The sequence below is a fragment of the Rhinoraja longicauda genome, chromosome 28, assembly GCF_053455715.1.
Source record: "Rhinoraja longicauda isolate Sanriku21f chromosome 28, sRhiLon1.1, whole genome shotgun sequence".
Taxonomy (NCBI): Eukaryota; Metazoa; Chordata; class Chondrichthyes; order Rajiformes; family Arhynchobatidae; genus Rhinoraja; species Rhinoraja longicauda.
This window is the reverse complement of record NC_135980.1, coordinates 26,292,556-26,310,563: the sequence shown is the minus strand read 5'-3', so window position 1 is coordinate 26,310,563 and position 18,008 is coordinate 26,292,556. Positions and strand designations below refer to the sequence as shown.

Here is an 18,008-nt window from a genome sequence, read left to right as displayed (position 1 = left end):
ATGGTGCTTTGGGATTTTCAATTACTCACCAGAACAGGTCCTCAGTATAACAGCTCACCCAAGTTAATAATGTAGCACAAAATGTACATTTAAATAGCACTATTATATTAAAATGTATCAAGATTTGCAAGAGGGGGTGTCACAGGGCGACACAGTGGCTCAGCAGTAGAGTTGCTGCCTGACAGCGCCGGAGACCCAGGTTCGATCCTGACTATGGGTGTTGTCTGTACAGTTTGTACATTCTCCCTGTGACTGCTTGGATTTTCTCCGGGTGCTCTGGTTTCCTCCCACATTCCAAAGATGTACGCGTTTGTAGTAGGTTAATTGACTTCCGTAAATCGTCCCTGGAATGCAGTATAGAACTGGTGTACACGGTGATTGCTGTTTCCACACTGTATTGCTAAAACTAAAATTAAAGGAGGGGTATCAAACAAAAGCGATGATGACCAAGATGACATTAGCTGCAAGTGAGGAAAGTGTTCCAAGTTGGTTTTAACAAGCATCTCGGAGGAGTGACAAGTCCACAGGTTTGAGGGAGCAACTCCCATATGTAAAGCCTCATCTCCCACAATGTCAGCTAAAATTATGCATTGAAGTCCTTGTTTGTAGACCAAAATATAACAATTAGATTTATCTTTAAAGAGGTGGGAATTCGCAACAGGCTCTGACTTGATGTATTGACAGCCATAAACTAATAATTTATAGAAATACAATGAGTTGAAGCACAACTCTTATTCAAAGGACGCACAGACCAATTAGAGGAAGGCACTTATCTGATTTGGTGACAACCGAACAAAGCTTTTGAGTTTACTGGGCTGACAGGCTGACAGATGGATGAGCAAGAATACTAGACAGTCAAAGCTTCCAAGCTGCGCTTAGACAACAGACAATCCTCAAACTGAATTTAGGCCATAGCCTTACCTCCAACCGTCGCGTCCCTGATAAAAAACCTTACGTATTCCATCAGGAGACGAGAGATCTAGCATCTGCCCCGATTCAATTTATGCAGCAGATTAGTTATTCAGGAAATCAGAAAATGGAACAAGTTACCATCCATCTAACAACTGGAGGGGCGTTGTTTCGCATTGCTTCACATATCCCAACGACAATACAAGTACAAATGCACAAATTATGCTCGAAAACTAAAAGGAATCAGCTGTTTAAATACAGTAATCGCACCAGTTGTCAAGTATGGCAGTGCTTGGCATGGAGATAACCCATGAAAGCATAGATTTGCATTTATATCCAAAAGAATTTGCAAAACACTATTCATGAATTCAGAAAAAACAATTAACTTATCTTAATACCTGTGGTATACTACTCTTAATCTAGTCAATGCAAAGGGCAATCTGCTCACAAAAGTTCACTTCAGAAATAGATAATGTTGAGAATACTCAGCAGGTCAGGCTGCATTAATGCAGACAACTACAAACTTTGTCTCCACAGTTTGGCCTTAAATGTTAATGATTTATCTCCACATTACAGGTTGACTTACACAGTATTACTATTATACTTTGTTTTATTTCAGATTTTCATTATCTATATAATCTGTTTTTGTGGCATTGATGAACAATTAAGCAAGACACCAGTAACAATCTGTGAAGGAAAAAAAATTAATGCAAACACTATCAGTATTAGCTAAGAGCGTGCACTTGTTCTTGAGTGTAAACCAAAACATAGCAAGTGGTTTTGTCTCGAGGGAAGGAATCCACACCTGTCCCCCTTTGAACGTTGGCATGAGATTTTTCCATGTCCACCATTTAAGTGCAGATGGTTTAAGATGCTGTACTGCACTGGGAGAGATAATAAAATGTAGTCTTTGAAGTGGAACATTGCCAGATCAGATTCTGCTGATTATGTTCGTCGCAATTAAACGAGCATCAACGTACTGACCTCCATGTCACTGGCTACGGAAACAAAAACTCATAATACCATTCAGGAATTCAGAAAAAAACCCAATGAACTTATCTGATAGCAGACTACTCTAATGCAGTCAATGTAAAAAGAGTAAGATTCCACTGCTCATCAATATTGAGGGTGTTCTTGCAGGGACTGACAGGAATGCCAGAGGCAGGCTCTTCTTTAATAACAACTATATTGTCACCTCCCCGATTACTCCCCGCAGGCATCTTGGAAAGTTTTTCTACGTTAAAGGCAATACATTAATGCAAATTGATGTCGTTAATGCGCAAACAAGAAATAGAAAATCTAGGTAGATGCAAAATCTCTACTCGCAAAAAAATAGTAATTTAGAGATGTTGGAACAAAGCAAGGTAAACGTCCTGTGCTCTTCAACGATTCGACATAAAATGTTCAATAAGAAAAGCAGCTCATTGTTTACATTGGCACCACGTCCAAAATGTCTTGAATCTACAATTTTCCATTCATATTTTCAAATATATCCTAGTTTTGTACGTGACCAAACAATATTGCTCCAACGAAGGTAAACACAAAATGCTGGAGTAACTCAGTGGGACAGGCAGCATCAGAGAAGGGTCTCAACCTGAAATGTCAACCATTCCTTCTCTCCAGAGATGCTGCCTGTCCCGCTGAGTTACTCCAGCATTTTGTGTCTACCTGTGATTTTAATCATCATCTGCAGTTTTTGTTCTACACAATATTGCTCCAACCATCTCCACAACCTAAGATCCATGCATTCTTCCAATTTTGTTCTTTGTGCTGCACACATTCCATCACTCCATCATTGGCAAACGTGCCTTCAAAGCTCTGGAATCGTCTCACAACACTCAGCCTCTTTACTTCTCTTAACTGCATTTAAGACTCTCCTTTAATTTCTACGACCAATTGACATTATTACGGGCTATATTTTATAGACAATAGGTGCAGGAGTAGGCCATTCGGCCCTTCGAGCCAGCACCGCCATTCAATGTGATCATGGCTGATCATTCTCAATCAGTACCCCGTTCCTGCCTTCTCCCCATACCCCCTGACTCCGCTATCCTTAAGAGCTCTATCCAGCTCTCTCTTGAATGCATTCAGAGAATTGGCATCCACTGCCTTCTGAGGCAGAGAATTCCACAGATTCACAACTCTCTGGCTGAAAAAGTTTTTCCTCATCTCCGTTCTAAATGGCCTACTCCTTATTCTTAAACTGTGGCCCCTTGTTCTGGACTCCCCCAACATTGGGAACATGTTTCCTGCCTCTAACGTGTCCAACCCCTTAATAATATGTTTCAATAAGATCCCCTCTCATCCTTCTAAATTCCAGTGTATACAAGCCTAGTCGCTTTTGACCAATCATATACATGAAGCACATTGCAATATTTTACATTGCAGATATAAGATATATCAAAAGACCATTTTCGCAACATTGTGGAACATGAAACTCTTGAGAGAAAAATGGATGCAATAAAGTAAGGTTATCACAAAATGAATATGGCATTAGAAAGCACAATGTAAGCCCAGCAAAGAAAGTGCACCAATGCCTCTACTCTTCTGCAAGTTAAAAGAGATTGAACATATCATCGAACACTCCAACAAACTTCTGTAGATGTACTGTAGAAAATATACTGAATGGTTGCAGCACGCCCTGGCATGCAATTACAAGTCCCAGGAACATGTTGTTACAGGGAGTGGTGGACTCAACCAGGTCTATCGCGGGCACAGCCCTGCCCAAACACTGAAAATATCTACATAGAGCACTGTCTCAAGGCTGCATATATCATCAAAGATCTCCACCGTCCGAGCCATACCCACTTTGCGGTGCCCCCTGTTAGGTGTGAGGTACAGAAACTTGTGTCACAAACCACCAGGTTAAAAAAATAGCTAGTTTCCTACCACTATTGGAATCTTGAACCAGCCCACACAAAACATAATCCTACCTTGACAACGAACACCACGAATCACCTTTTGCACGATTATGGACTTGTTCCTTCCTAATTGTGTTTTAACTTCTTTATGTTTTTACTGGATTTTTTGTAATTGGTCTAATTATGCATATTTTATGTTTCTGTGTGTTTATCTATATTCTTGTGATGCGGCTACAAACATTGTACCTGTACCTTACTGTACTTTTGCAAATAACAATAAACCTGACCTAACTTGACCATACAATGAAAGAATCCTGCAACTGTCACATGGACTCAGCCATGTGACAGTCACCAGCCCGTACACGAGGGCTATGCGGGCTCGTGTACGGGCGTTTTCCCTCTCAAAACCCGCACAAAAGATATTGAGCACATCCAGAAGCCACTTATACTACCTGGTTTCGCCTTGTTGGAGGCGATGGCATACAAATCCTGCCAAACCTGTCAAGCATCTGTCTGCGACTCCACCTCGGCTCCGAATTGTTCTTTGCACTCTCAGTGGCCTTCAGAAGCTCGAATCTGGACTTTTTGTATTACACTGCTTCGCCAGTATTAAACACCACAGTTCTAGCCCTCAGCAGAACATCATGTAGCAACAGGGAATTGCAGATGCTAGTTGACAAAAGAAGACAGAGTGCTGGAGTAACTCGGTGGGTCAGGCAGCATCTCAGGAGAACATGGATAGGTGATGTTTTTGTGTCAGGGACCTTCTTCAGACTCCACCGAGTGCTGGAAAAAAAACTGCAGATGTTGGTTTAAATCGAAGGTAGACACAAAATGCTGGAGTAACTCAGCGTGTCAGGCAGCATCTTGGGAGAGAAGGAATGGGTGACGTTTCGGGTGATGTTTCAGTCTGAAGGATCTCGACCCGAAACGTCACCTATCCATGTTGTCCTGAGGTGCAGCCTGACCCGCTGAGCTACACCAGCCCTTGGTGTCTTCTTATGTTTTCATGCGTTGTCTGAGTCTACATATTCGTGGTGCTGCTGCAAGTAGGATTTTCATTGCACCTGTATCACACTGTATTCATATGACAACAAACTCAACATGCATATCACAGCTTGTGTTTAAATTATTAACAATGTACATCAATGATATGGAAATGTCAGTACAATGGAGGATATGAAGAGACTTCAAGGGGGCACAGGCAACTAAGTGAGAAGGCATGAACATTGCATATTGGATATACACTCAAGATGAAGGAGGTTGCAGAAAGTGGTGGACATTGCCCAGTCTATCACAGACACTGTCCTCCCACATCAAAAAGATCCACCACGCGACTTACATCATACTCTCTTCGTGCTACTACCATTGGGACGGAGCTGCAGCAGCTTGGGAACCATATCTCCGGGTTCAAGAACAACTTACTCCCATCAACCAAGTTCTTGAACTACCATGCACAACCCTAATCACAACCATACCTCAATATCGAACCACTACAGACTTCACTGCGACAGCTGGTGTACTATCACGGTTTAGTTTACTTAGCATAACTGAAATTATTGCATATTCATTTTCTTGCTGTTGGTTTTAATACGTCAGTAAAGCTGCACAAAATAGGAATTTTGTTGTTCCGTTACATATCCAGGGCGTATGATAAATAAACACTCTTGATACTGGTTTGTGAAACCTTAATGTTCAAAGGAATCCAGGTATCCTTTAGTTTAATGCATTGTCACGTGTACCGAGGTACAGTGAAAAGCTTTTTTGTTGCATGCTATCCAGCCAGTGGAAAGACTATACATGATTATAATCAAGCTGTTCACAGTGTACAGATATAGGATAACGGGAGTAACGTGAAGTGTAGGATAAAGTCCAGTAAAGATAATCCGAGGGTCTCCAATGAGGGAGATCGCAGTTCAGAACTGCTCTCTAGTTGGTGATAGGGTAGTTCAGATGCCTGACAGCAGCAGAGGAGAAACAATCCACAACTTACTGAGAGCTAACATGCACTCAACAAGCAAATAGGAGAGAAAACGGTATGTTAGCTTTACAAAAAGAATAAAGATACCCGATGATACTGAAAATGTACGCACTTTTGGATTCTTTAACTAAAAAGGGGTATACCTGCCTCTGAGAGAATATAAAGATTCACCAGACTGGTTCCTAAGAATGTGTGTTTGTGGTGTGGGAGAATGGAGAATGAGTAAAGTATGCCTCAATTTCTTACAATTTAGAAGATTGAGAAATAACATCACAGATGTATCTAGAAAAATCTGACTTGACAGGATAGAAAGAGAAAAAAGAATTCCCCTGGTTAAGGGGGTGGTAGAAACAGAATACAGTCTCAGAATAAAGAGTTGAAACCAGGAACTGCAGATGCTGGTTTACAAAAAAATACGCCAAAGTGCTGGAGTGACACTGCAGGTTAGGCAGCATCCCTGGAGAACATGGTTAGGTGACGTTTCACATTGGGACCCCTTTTCTGACTGTTTGGGGGGGGGGGAGAGAAAGCTGAAAGAAAGGAGAGGGTAGGAGAGAAATCCTGACAAGTAATCGATATCATTTATTGTTTTGATGTGTTATGCTTTATTCTTTATCGTTAACTGTATGTTTGCGTTGTCATTTGTGAGCGGAGCACCAAGGCACATTCCTTGTATATGCACATACTTGGCCAATAAACTTATTCATTCATTCATTTATTCATTCATGGCTACAGGTGAGGAAAAGGCAGAAGCAAAGAGACAAAAAGAATGAAGAGATGCAAATTGTGAAACTAAGGGAAGGAATGTGGGCGGAAGGGGGAGAAATAAGTGTGATGGTGCATGGTAGTTCAAGAAATTGGTTGTAGGAAAGAACTGCAGATGCTGGTTTAAATCAAAGATAGACACAAAATGCTAGAGTAACTCAGCGGGACAGGCTGCATCTCTGGAGAGAAGGAATGGGTGACGTTTTGGGTTGAGACCCCTCTTCAGACTGAAGACTTAGTCTGACGAAGGGTCTCAACACAAAAGGAAAGTTGGAGCAGCGTCCAAGGTTCAAAAGCCCTGTTCTTCCTTCTAAATATGTACCCATAAATTCAGCTTGAACACAAAAAATAGCCCACAAACCACGACTGTATTGGATGAAGTGTGATAACAAGGAGCTCCAGAACAAGGAGGTTCTGGGGTGAATGGGGAAAATCTCCACAGCTCAGGCCTCACACAAAGGTTGATTTTTGTAGCTACAGAAAACCAGAGACATGTAATATTATATAGGAGCTTCTCAGGAAAGTTACTTTTGTCTAGTTATCTCCAGCTACTTCAATTACATTCTGTCATCATCGGTTCAGGAGAGTTCAACAATGGTGTTCAACTGTATTCACAACTCAACTCATGTCAATCTACGCCACTAGGTAATTTCCAGAAAGTAGACACAAAATGCTGGAGTAACTCAGTGGGACAGGCAGAGAGGGAATGGGTGACTTTTCGGGTCGAGACCCTTCTTCAGACAGGTAATTTCCAGATTTGGATAGCCATTTAAAAAAAAAATTCAAGATAGACATGTTAGTGGCAAGATCAGTATTACTGTGGTCATTTGGGATATTCATAAATCATAGGAGCAGAAACAGCCTATTGAATATACTCCGCCATTCAATCACGGTTGATCTATCTTTCCCTCTCAATCCCATTTTTTCACATAACCCGTGACATCCTTACTAATCAAGAATCGGGCAATCTTTGCCTTAAAAATATCCATTGATGGCCTCCACAGCCGTCTGTGGCAATGAATTCCAGAGATTCACTACCCTCTGACTAAAGAAATTCCTTGGCTAATAAATGCCAACAGGTAACATTGCTCATTACTAAATATCAATTAGATAAGAAAATCTGGGCTCAGAGATAGTGCTAGTATTTAGACCTATATGGTAATGGTTAGATTTGGTACAGAACTCAGAAAAGTGCCCCACCATCAGCAAAGCTCTCCACCCAATGTGCTCTGAAATATAGAATATTCTACAGCAATGGAATCCTCCTTGAAAATACACTGATTAATAAATGAATCTTCGCAATGTATTTTGCCACAGACGGCAATGGAGGCCAAGTCATTGAGTATTTTTAAGGCAGGGATTGAACGATTCTTGATTAGTAAGGATGTCAAGGGTTATGGGTAGAAGGTATGAGAATAGGGCTGTAAGATTGATCAGCCATGATTGAATGGCGGAGTAGTCGATGGGCCGAACGGCCTAATTCTGCTCGTATGACTTAGGAACATGAACATTTCCCTCAGATTCTGGCCCCTTGTGCTCTAGAATTCTCTCCCAAAACTTTGCCTTTCTCTCTTTCATCTGGCCAGGAAGCATTTTTTATTCTATTTGATAACATTCTTAAATTTCTTAGGTCAATTCATTACATTGGAAATGCTATACAAGTGTATTATTGTTTGACCACGAACTCAGAGCCATGCAAATGTACTGATTTTCTACACCAGATGTGAAAAATCAATTCACTGTGAGGATTAATGTTGTAGCATGAAGCCTTTAATCTATGAAGGACCAAACCTGAGCCACTGCTTCCTCAAAAACACATTTATTAATACCCGTTTATTACCAAGTACTCGTAGAGTGCTGAGAACATTTCACAAAGGTAATAGAAAAACAATTATGTCATGCTCATTGCTAAACTTGGGAATGATTGAATGTTCCTGACGCACCCACCCCCTCCCCGATTCTCCTTCAACATATTAACCCACTTTCCAGATATATTTGAGTGTAATTGAGCAGTCCTAATACTAGATAAAAATCTTGAGCTTTTGCAGAAATCTTGTTCCAACCCTCTCAGATGAAACAGTGCGGCGGAAATTAAATCAAACGAGTGGAATGCAGCACGACTCCACTCCAACAAGCCAGGATTCATCCAACTTATAACCAACAGGAGTCTCTTCCAGAAACAATCCCAAACTATGACACCCCCCCCCCCCCCCCCCCCCGTCCCTTTTTCAGGAATAAAAACGTTCAGAAGAGAATGGCAGATTTCCGACCATGCAAAGTTTTGGCACAGTTATGAACGTGATTTTCAACTGTAAGATTCCATAAGGGTGTCAGTGAAGAGCATTTCAAATCCATTAGAGGAAGTTTCTAAATGCATCATATCCTTTTATTTGCACGGAAAATTATATCTAGAAGTATTTATAGGTCTTTTTGAGGAGCATGGACCCATGGCCTTTTCCGTGGTTTATTGCTAAATAATTATTTTAAACTTCCAATTTCTACAAAGAATTACGAGGCTACTTGGCCCAGTCGCTCTGGGCAATCATTTACGATCCATACAAACCTCTTCCAAGCTTTATGTCACCCTCTCAGAATATCCTTCTACTCCTTAATTTGTTGGCTTTGTTTCAAAACAATCTCAGCTGTACACCTCAGCCATTCCCTGCAGCAGTAATTTTCAGTCACACCACTGCCTGGGAAAGAAACCATCCCTGCATTGGTTACGGGAATTTCCAGCGGCAATCTTGTACTCCTTAATGACTACTTCACAATGATGGCTGAGTTATGGTCTCATTTGTAAGTGGCAAAACCTTCCCTGTCTACCCTACGACAGGCCTTCAAAAATGTAAAGGCTACCGATCAGATGCGTCTCCCTGGTTCTGCAAAACCTAACCACAAAATTTACAAACCGAGTAGCAAGTTACTGACAATGAAATAATTGTCTGAATTCTCATTTGAACTTGCCTGCACCCATCTTTTCAAACATAATTTCATTGAAAGCAGTGGTAAACAGCTTAACTTTGTGAGCGGTGGTACTGCTAACGTATTATTTTAACTCCCCTTCCCAAAACATGCCAATAGCCTGGGTCGAAGAGTGGCCGTGGGTGCTGGGGATTGAGCAGCGCCTGGGGGGAAGCGGGGGGGGGGGGGGGTGTGTAAGGGGAAGCCAGGGGCTGGGGAGGGGGAGAGCAAGATTAGGGGGTCGGATTCACGGGAGCTGGGATGGGGTGGGGTGCAGGATTAGGAGGTCCTGTCCAGGAGGGAGCTGGGATGGTGGGGATTGAGGGTACTCAGGGGGCATGGGAAAGTGAGGGGGCAGGGGTAGTTGCAGGATTAGGGGTCTGTTTCAGGAGTGCGCCATAGAGTCCGATTCAGGCTGAGCCTTTGGGAGCGGGGGAGATTGGTTCAGAGGGAGGTGTTGTTGAGGGGGGTCTGGTTCAGGGGGGAGGGGTTTGAATCAAGGGGGAGACAGGGGTCAGGATCAGGGGGGAGTCTGGAACAGGGGAGATGGGGGTCTGGTTCAGGGGGGGTGGGGGTGGGAGTCGGGTTTGGTTTAGCGACGGTCAGAGGGGCATGGCTCAGGGGGGTTCCGGGGGGGGGGTGAGACAAGGAGCATGGTTCAGGGGGAGACAGATGGGGAGACAGGGGGCATGGTCCGGGGGGGGGGGGGGGAAGAGACTGGGGCATGGTCCTGAGGTGGAGACTGGGGCATGGTCCGGAGGGGGGGACTGGGGCATGGTCCTGAGGTGGAGACTGGGGCATGGTCCGGAGGGGGGGACTGGGGCATGGTCCTGAGGTGGAGACTGGGGCATGGTCCTGAGGGGGAGACTGGGGCATGGTCCTGAGGTGGAGACTGGGGCATGGTCCGGAGGGGGGGACTGGGGCATGGTCCGGAGGGGGGGACTGGGGCATGGTCCTGGGGGAGACTGGGGCATGGTCCGGAGGGGGGGACTGGGGCATGGTCCTGAGGTGGAGACTGGGGCATGGTCCTGAGGTGGAGACTGTGGCATGGTCCTGAGGGGGAGACTGGGGCATGGTCCTGAGGTGGAGACTGGGGCATGGCCCGGAGGGGGGACTGGGGCATGATCCGGGGGGAGACTGGGGCATGGTCTGGAGGGGGGGACTGGGGCATGGTCCGGAGGGGGAGACTGGGGCATGGTCCGGGGGGAGAGACAGGGGCATGGTCCGGGGGGAGAGACAGGGGCATGGTCCGGAGGTGGAGACTGGGGCATGGTGGTCCGGAGGGGGGGACTGGGGCATGGTCCGGGGGAGAGACAGGGAGCATTGATCAGGGGGGGGGGAGACTGAGGGCATTGATCGGAGGGGGGGACTGAGGGCATTGATCGGGGGGGGGGGGGAGATTGAAGGCATTGATCGGGGAGGGAGACAGAGGGCATTGATCGGGGGGGAGAGAGACAGTGGCATAGTCTGGAGGGGAGGGGGGGGGGTTAGAGCACATGGATCAGCTGGAAATAGGGGCATAGATCGGCTGGAGACAGGAACATGGTTCAGGGGTAGCCGGGGGGAGGGGAACGATTCGGATGGGGGACAGGGGCATCATGGTTCAGAGGGGAAGCCGGGGTTGTGGGAGTCTGGTTCAGGGACAACCCAGAGCATGGTTCAGAGAGAGAGTCAGGGGACATGGTTCTGCAGGGGGGAGACAGGGGCATGGTTCGGGGAAATCAGCCAGGGGGCAAGGTTTAGGAGAGAGTGATGTTTGGGGATTTGGTTGGGGGGGGGGGGGGGGAGGTAGCCATGTGTCTTCCTAACTCAGGAAGAGCTAGTGTTGAGGGGATCTGGTTGATTCATGGACACCCACAGACAGTGTGTGGGCGTCTGATTCAGGGGCAAGCCGGCTTCAGGTGGTTATGGGGGGGGGGGGGGGCTGGTTTGCGTTTGATCGTCTGTACAGGTGGAAGGGTTGATCAATAAACTCCAAGACGCCCCCAACCCAGGCCACATTGATAACACCCTAAAAGCTGCCAGTCCCAGACGCAGGGGGAGGGGAGAGGGAGAGGGAGAGGGAGAGGGAGAGGGAGAGGGAGAGGGAGAGGGAGAGGGAGAGGGAGAGGGAGAGGGAGAGGGAGAGGGAGAGGGAGAGGGAGAGGGAGAGGGAGAGGGAGAGGGAGAGGGAGAGGGAGAGGGAGAGGGAGAGGGAGAGGGAGAGGGAGAGGGAGAGGGAGAGGGAGAGGGAGAGGGAGAGGGAGAGGGAGAGGGAGAGGGAGAGGGAGAGGGAGAGGGAGAGGGAGAGGAGGACCACTCCATGAAGGTCCCGGGGGGGGGGGGGGGGGGGCAAGGGAAGGCCGTGACGACAGGGCCCAGGATAAGAGGCCTTGAGGTCCAGGGCTCGGGTGACACAGAGTGGTCTTGAACGCAGAGGAGGTGTTCGGACCCTTGACTACTTTCTCTCTCTCTCTCTCCCTCTCTCCCCACATCCCTCCCTCCTCCACCTCTCGCCTCTCTTCCCTCAAAGCCTCACCTTGCAGTTCTGGTAAGCCTCGAGAGCACGCAGCGCACTGTCGGTGAGCTTGACGTGAAGCACGGAGAGGTTGTTGCCCGAGCTGAGTTTGCCACAGGAGAGCCCATAGCTCTGCTCCTCCTTCAGCGCCGCCATCTTCCCTCGCGCTGCCTCTCCCCTCCCCCTCTCTCTCTCCTCCCCCCCTCCTCCTCCTCCTGCTCCCTCCCTCCCCCCCCGCCCCGCCCCCACCCCCACGCGCGCACGCGCAGCCAGGCCGCCCGCACAGCCCGCCAGCAACAAAGATGGCACCCGGCCAATCAGGAGGTCGCCTTCTTGCCCGTCACAAAGATGGCGTTGTCGCGGGGGGAGGGGGAGGCGGCCTGGCCTGAGGCAGAAACAGCAATGTCTATGCCTGTAACAACGATGGCGCCGGCCAATTCAGACCTCCTCCGCCTTTTCAGTGGCTTCTCATCGGTCAGGCTTGCCCATATTAAAGATGGCGATGGGGTGCAAGTACGTGATACTTTAAATTGCTTTCCAACCAGCTGGAAAGTCCTGTCAGTATTAACAATTAATCTACAATTATCTACAATTAATACTGTTCTGATTGAAAACCTCAGCTTGTTTATTATATAAAATGACATCTCGGATCGAGTTGCCTTTTGTTGCCATAAATGATTAAATACTGTACTTTACATAGTAACAGTATAGAGGCCACTAATATTTGACTGGCCTCAACCACGCAATAAATAGCAAGACTTATTTTTTAACTATTAATTTGAGAAGAGGTTAATCGAACACGAATAAACCTGGCTGGGGGCACGGTCGTGTTTGTAACTTCGTTAGAACAAATCGACTGACTCCATGTTTTATTTACTGCCTGCAGACTTCTGTTTTATCCATGACAAGAAAGTTTTCAAAATGTTCATGAAAAGTAACTAATCGACGCAGCAAGCATTTGACAGTAATGTGATCACTTTTAAGTGGAGCAGAACTGCTCTGGGATAAATAAATTAATTGTAAACGGAAAGTGCTAATATACTGCCATCTATAGTGTACACGAATAATTACTCCTGAGCTTTAATTCTGTTTACAACTAAATATTTCGTATAATTTCCCACATGTATATTTATATTACCACCGAGATTAGCCAACATCATCCTATATCATTGCAATGCCATAAGCAGGAGGCAAATGCAAACAGAATATATCATGTTTACTTGTGTGTGTGTGTGTGTGGGGGGGGGGGGTTGTTATAAATGTGGCAAGGAGATTTGTCTTCAAATGCAAAAAAAGTAATGACTTTAAAATATAATGCAATTGGTGTACCTTAGTTTCCAGCCATCACACTTTTCCAGCTAATTTCATTGCTTTTGGATGCTGGAAGATCATCGACACGGTGAAAGATGCACTTTGTGTAGGTGCTGGTTTAAACCGAAGATAGACACAAAATGCTGGATTAACTCAGTGGGACAGGCAGCATCCCTGGAGAGATGGCTTGGGTGACATTTTGGGTCTGAAGAAGGGTCCCGGCCCGAACTGTCACCCATTCCTTCTCTCCAGAGATGCAGCCTGTCCCGCTAAGTTACTCCAGCACTTTGGTCTGACCAGAACATACTGATCTTCCAATGCAACAAGATGTGCACAAGGGAATGCTGCCCCCCTGACACCTTCCAGGCTGCAGGAGGCACAGATGCCTGATGCAGACAATGCAAAGGCTTTGTGGGGAGGCATTGCAGTCACCAGCTATTGTCTAAACCCTGTATAAATGCCTTTCAAATACTTGAAGTTTGCATTATCCATGCAGGCAATGATGCCTTGTACATAGAATGTGCTTACACTGCAGATGTATAGACCCGATAAGGTTATGAATGTGTAGACTGAACGCCTCTATGGATTTAAAGGAAGCCATGCATTTTTATTTGTAGTTTTGGGTATATTTTTCATGAAGTATTTATGAAATTAAAAACGTGACATTCTCTGGGTGTTCTACAATCAAGTGATGCAAACTGACTCTGGAGTCCAGGAGTATGTGCTGAAGGACAGGTAGAGCTGTGTCCAGTTCCAGCAAGGTTTAATCGGTTAAGGGCTATTGCGTATTGAAATAATGCCTTTTAAAAGCAAGACATACAAGGATGCAAACTCAATATGGGCAAGTGGGATGAGTGAAAAGGCCCAATGGTGCAGTGGTAGAGTTGACGCCTTATAGCGTCAGAGACCCGTATTTGATCCTGGCTACAGGTGCTGTCTGTACAGAGTTTGGATGTGACCGCTTGGGTTTTCTCCGATTTCCTCCCAAATTCCACAGATGTGCAGGTTTGTGGGTTAATTGGCTTCTGTAAATTGTCCCAAGTGTGTAGGATAGAACTAGTGCGTATGGGTGATCATTGGTCTAAGTGGACTCGGGCCTGTTTCCACACTGTTTCTGTAAACTAAACATACAAAAGGTTGGCAGTGATGGGTTTGTTTCTGTGCTGGATGAATTCATGACCCTAATAGACAATAGACAATAGGTGCAGGAGTAGGCCATTCAGCCCTTCGAGCCAGCACCGCCATTCAATGCGATCATGGCTGATCACTCTCAATCAGTACCCCGTTCCTGCCTTCTGGTTTAAATCGAAGGTAGACACAAAATGCTGGACCAACTCAGCTGGTCAGGCAGCATCTCGGGAGAGAAGGAATGGGTGACGTTTCGGGTCACCATTCCTCCTCTCCCGAGATGCTGCCTGACCCGCTGAGTTACTCCGGCATTTTGTGTCTACCTTGGTGAAAATGACTACACATGTTTATAATCAAGCCGTCCACAGTGTACAGATACAGGATCAAGGGAATAACATTTAGTGACAGATGAAGTCCAGTAACGTTCGATAAAAGACAGTCTGAGGGTCTTTGATTAGGTCGATGGGTGATCAGGACCGCTCTAGTTGCTGATAGATGGTTCAGTTGCCTGATAACTGATGGGAAGTGACTGCCCCTGAATCTGGAAATTATGCATTTTTAAACTTCTATACCTCTTTCTTGCCTAAAGTTGCTCAAGTTCCCTACTGTGAACCCTTTTGTGCCCTCCATAACGTTTAGTGCAAAACAAAGAAAAAAAAGTCCAATAAATCCAAGTTTGAAGTGTAGGAACGAAATGCAGATGCTGGTTTATTGCGAAGATGAACACATAAATGCTGGGGTAACTCAGCGGGTCAGGCAGCATCTCTGGAGAAAAAGGATAGGTGACGTTTTGGGTCGGAAGGAGGGTTCTGACCCGAAACTTCATTTATTATTTTTCTCCAGAGAGGCCGCCTGACCCGCTGAGTTACTCCAGCATTATAGACAATAGGTGCAGGAGGAGGCCATTCGGCCCTTCGAGCCAGCACCACCATTCAATGTGATCATGGCTGATCATTCTCAATCAGTACCCCGTTCCTGCCTTCTCCCCATAACCCCTGACTCCGCTATCCATAAGAGCTCTATCTAACTCTCTTTTGAACGCATTCAGAGAATTGGCCTCCACTGCCTTCTGAGGCAGAGAATTCCACAGATTCACAACTCTCTGACTGAAAAAGTTTTTCCTCACCTCAGTTCTAAATGGCCTACCCCTTATTCTTAAACTGTGGCCTCTTGTTCTGGACTCCCCCAACATTGGGAACATGTTTCCTGCCTCTAACGTGTCCAACCCCTTAATAATCTTATACGTTTCGATAAGATCTCCTCTCATCCTTCTAAATTCCAGTGTATACAAGCCTAGTCACTCCAGTCTTTCAACATACGACAGTCCCGCCATTCCGGGAATTAACCTAGTAAACCTACGCTGCACGCCCTCAATAGCAAGAATATCCGTCCTCAAATTTGGAGACCAAAACTGCACTCAAGATTCAAGATAGCTTTATTTGTCATCCAATATTGGACGAAATTCAGTCACCCACAGTCCAACAATAAAAGCATTAAATAGGCATTAAAATTACACAACCCCAAAAACACACAAAAAAAGAAACATCCATCAAAGAAACATCCATCACAGTGAGTCTCCTCCAGTCCTCTCCTCACTGTGATGGAAGGCCACAATGTCTTTCCCTTCTCCTGCTGTCCTCTCCCGCGGTCAGGTTGTTGTGGTGGCAGGTCGCGCCGGACGGTCCGCAGCGGCCCGAGCCTAAGGCAAGTCGCAGCCGCTCCCGCAGCCTCCGAAGACGGCCGGTTCCGCCGATGATAAGTCCGATCCGGGGCGGGCGAACACGCTGCTGCTGCCGCTGTTGCTGCACGTCGGGGCGGTCGTGGCTCGAGGTGCGGGGGTAGTGTGATACTCCAGGTGCGGTCTCACTAGGGCCCTGTACAACTGCAGAAGGACCTCTTTGCTCCTATACTCAACTCCTCTTGTTATGAAGGCCAACATTCCATTGGCTTTCTTCACTGCCTGCTGTACCTGCATGCTTCCTTTCATTGACTGATGCACTAGGACACCCAGATCTCGTTGAACTCCCCCTCCTCCTAACTTGACACCATTCAGATAATAATCTGCCTTTCTATTCTTACTTCCAAAGTGAATAACCTCACACTTATCTACATTAAACTGCATCTGCCATGTATCCGCCCACTCACACAACCTGTCCAAGTCACCCTGCAGCCTTATTGCATCTTCCTCACAATTCACACTACCCCCCAGCTTAGTATCATCTGCAAATTTGCTAATGGTACTTTTAATTCCTTCGTCTAAGTCATTAATGTATATCGTAAATAGCTGGGGTCCCAGCACCGAACCTTGCGGTACCCCACTGGTCACTGCCTGCCATTCCGAAAGGGACCCATTTATCCCCACTCTTTGCTTTCTGTCAGTACCCTACCCCCAATACCATGTGCCCTAATTTTGCCCACTAATCTCCTATGTGGGACCTTGTCGAAGGCTTTCTGAAAGTCGAGGTACGCCACATCCACTGACTCTCCCCTGTCAATTTTCCTAGTTACATCCTCAAAAAATTCCAGTAGATTTGTCAAGCATGATTTCCCCTTCGTAAATCCATGCTGACTCGGAATGATCCTGTTACTGCTATCCAAATGCTCAGCAATTTCGTCTTTTATAATTGACTCCAGCATCTTCCCCACCACTGATGTCAGACTAACTGGTCTATAATTACCCGTTTTCTCTCTCCCTCCTTTCTTAAAAAGTGGGATAACATTTGCTATCCTCCAATCCACAGGAACTGATCCTGAATCTATAGAACATTGAAAAATGATCTCCAATGCTTCCACTATTTCTAGAGCCACCCTGGGATGCAGACCCTAATAATCCAATGCATTGCAAAAAATGGTTGGATAGGATAGACTTGTATTAATTGATGTTTAGAAAAATGAGGCAGAATTAATGGAAACATACAAGATCCTGATGGGCCTTGACAGTGTGGACGTGGAGAGAATTGTGGGATAATTTTGAAACAGGTGTAAATGTTTAAATACGTATAAGGAATTGTCTGCTTAAGTTTTTTTTCCTCCCGGACATTTATGAGTCTTCGAAACTCTCTCAATCAAAGGACACAGAGTGCCGGAGTAACTCAGCGGGTCAGGCGGCACCTCTGGAGAACATGGTTGGGTGATGTTTCTGGTGAGGACCCTTCTTCAGACTGATTGTCGGGGGGGGGATTGAAAGCTGGAGGAGAGGAGGGCAGGACGAAGCATGAAAGGTAATAGGGGGACACAGGTGAGAGGGATTTTTATAGGCAGGTTTGGTCAGTAAAACAGCGTCTTTGAGTATATTTGAACCAAAGATCAGTAGACATTTGATAAATAAGCGAATGAAAGGTTACCATGACTAGTTGACAATGCAGTCATGATTTAGTGGCATAACTAATAGAACTGCTGCCTCGCAGCTCCAATGACTTAGATGCAGTCCTGACCTCCAGTGTTATCTGTGTGGTGATTGCATGTTCTCCCTATGATTGCTATGGTTTTCCCCAAGTAATCCGGTTTCCTCCCACATCCATAAATAAATGTGGGGTAAGACAGTGCATATTGTCCCTGTGTGTAGGTGAGTGGCAAAAGTCGGGAAGAGTGGAAT

At 45.9% G+C, this 18,008-nt stretch overlaps 1 protein-coding gene across 1 annotated transcript in view; it reads right to left on the bottom strand.

The window, feature by feature from the left end:
- ell (elongation factor RNA polymerase II) overlaps window positions 1–12,146 on the bottom strand; it is a 90,171-nt gene extending 78,025 nt beyond the window's left edge. Inside the window, exon 1 of the mRNA XM_078424155.1 lies at window positions 11,996–12,146. Coding sequence (XP_078280281.1) covers window positions 11,996–12,130 — 135 coding nt within the window. The 5' untranslated portion in view covers window positions 12,131–12,146. The remainder of the gene's footprint in view (window positions 1–11,995) is intronic.
- Between the last annotated feature and the right edge of the window lie 5,862 nt (window positions 12,147–18,008).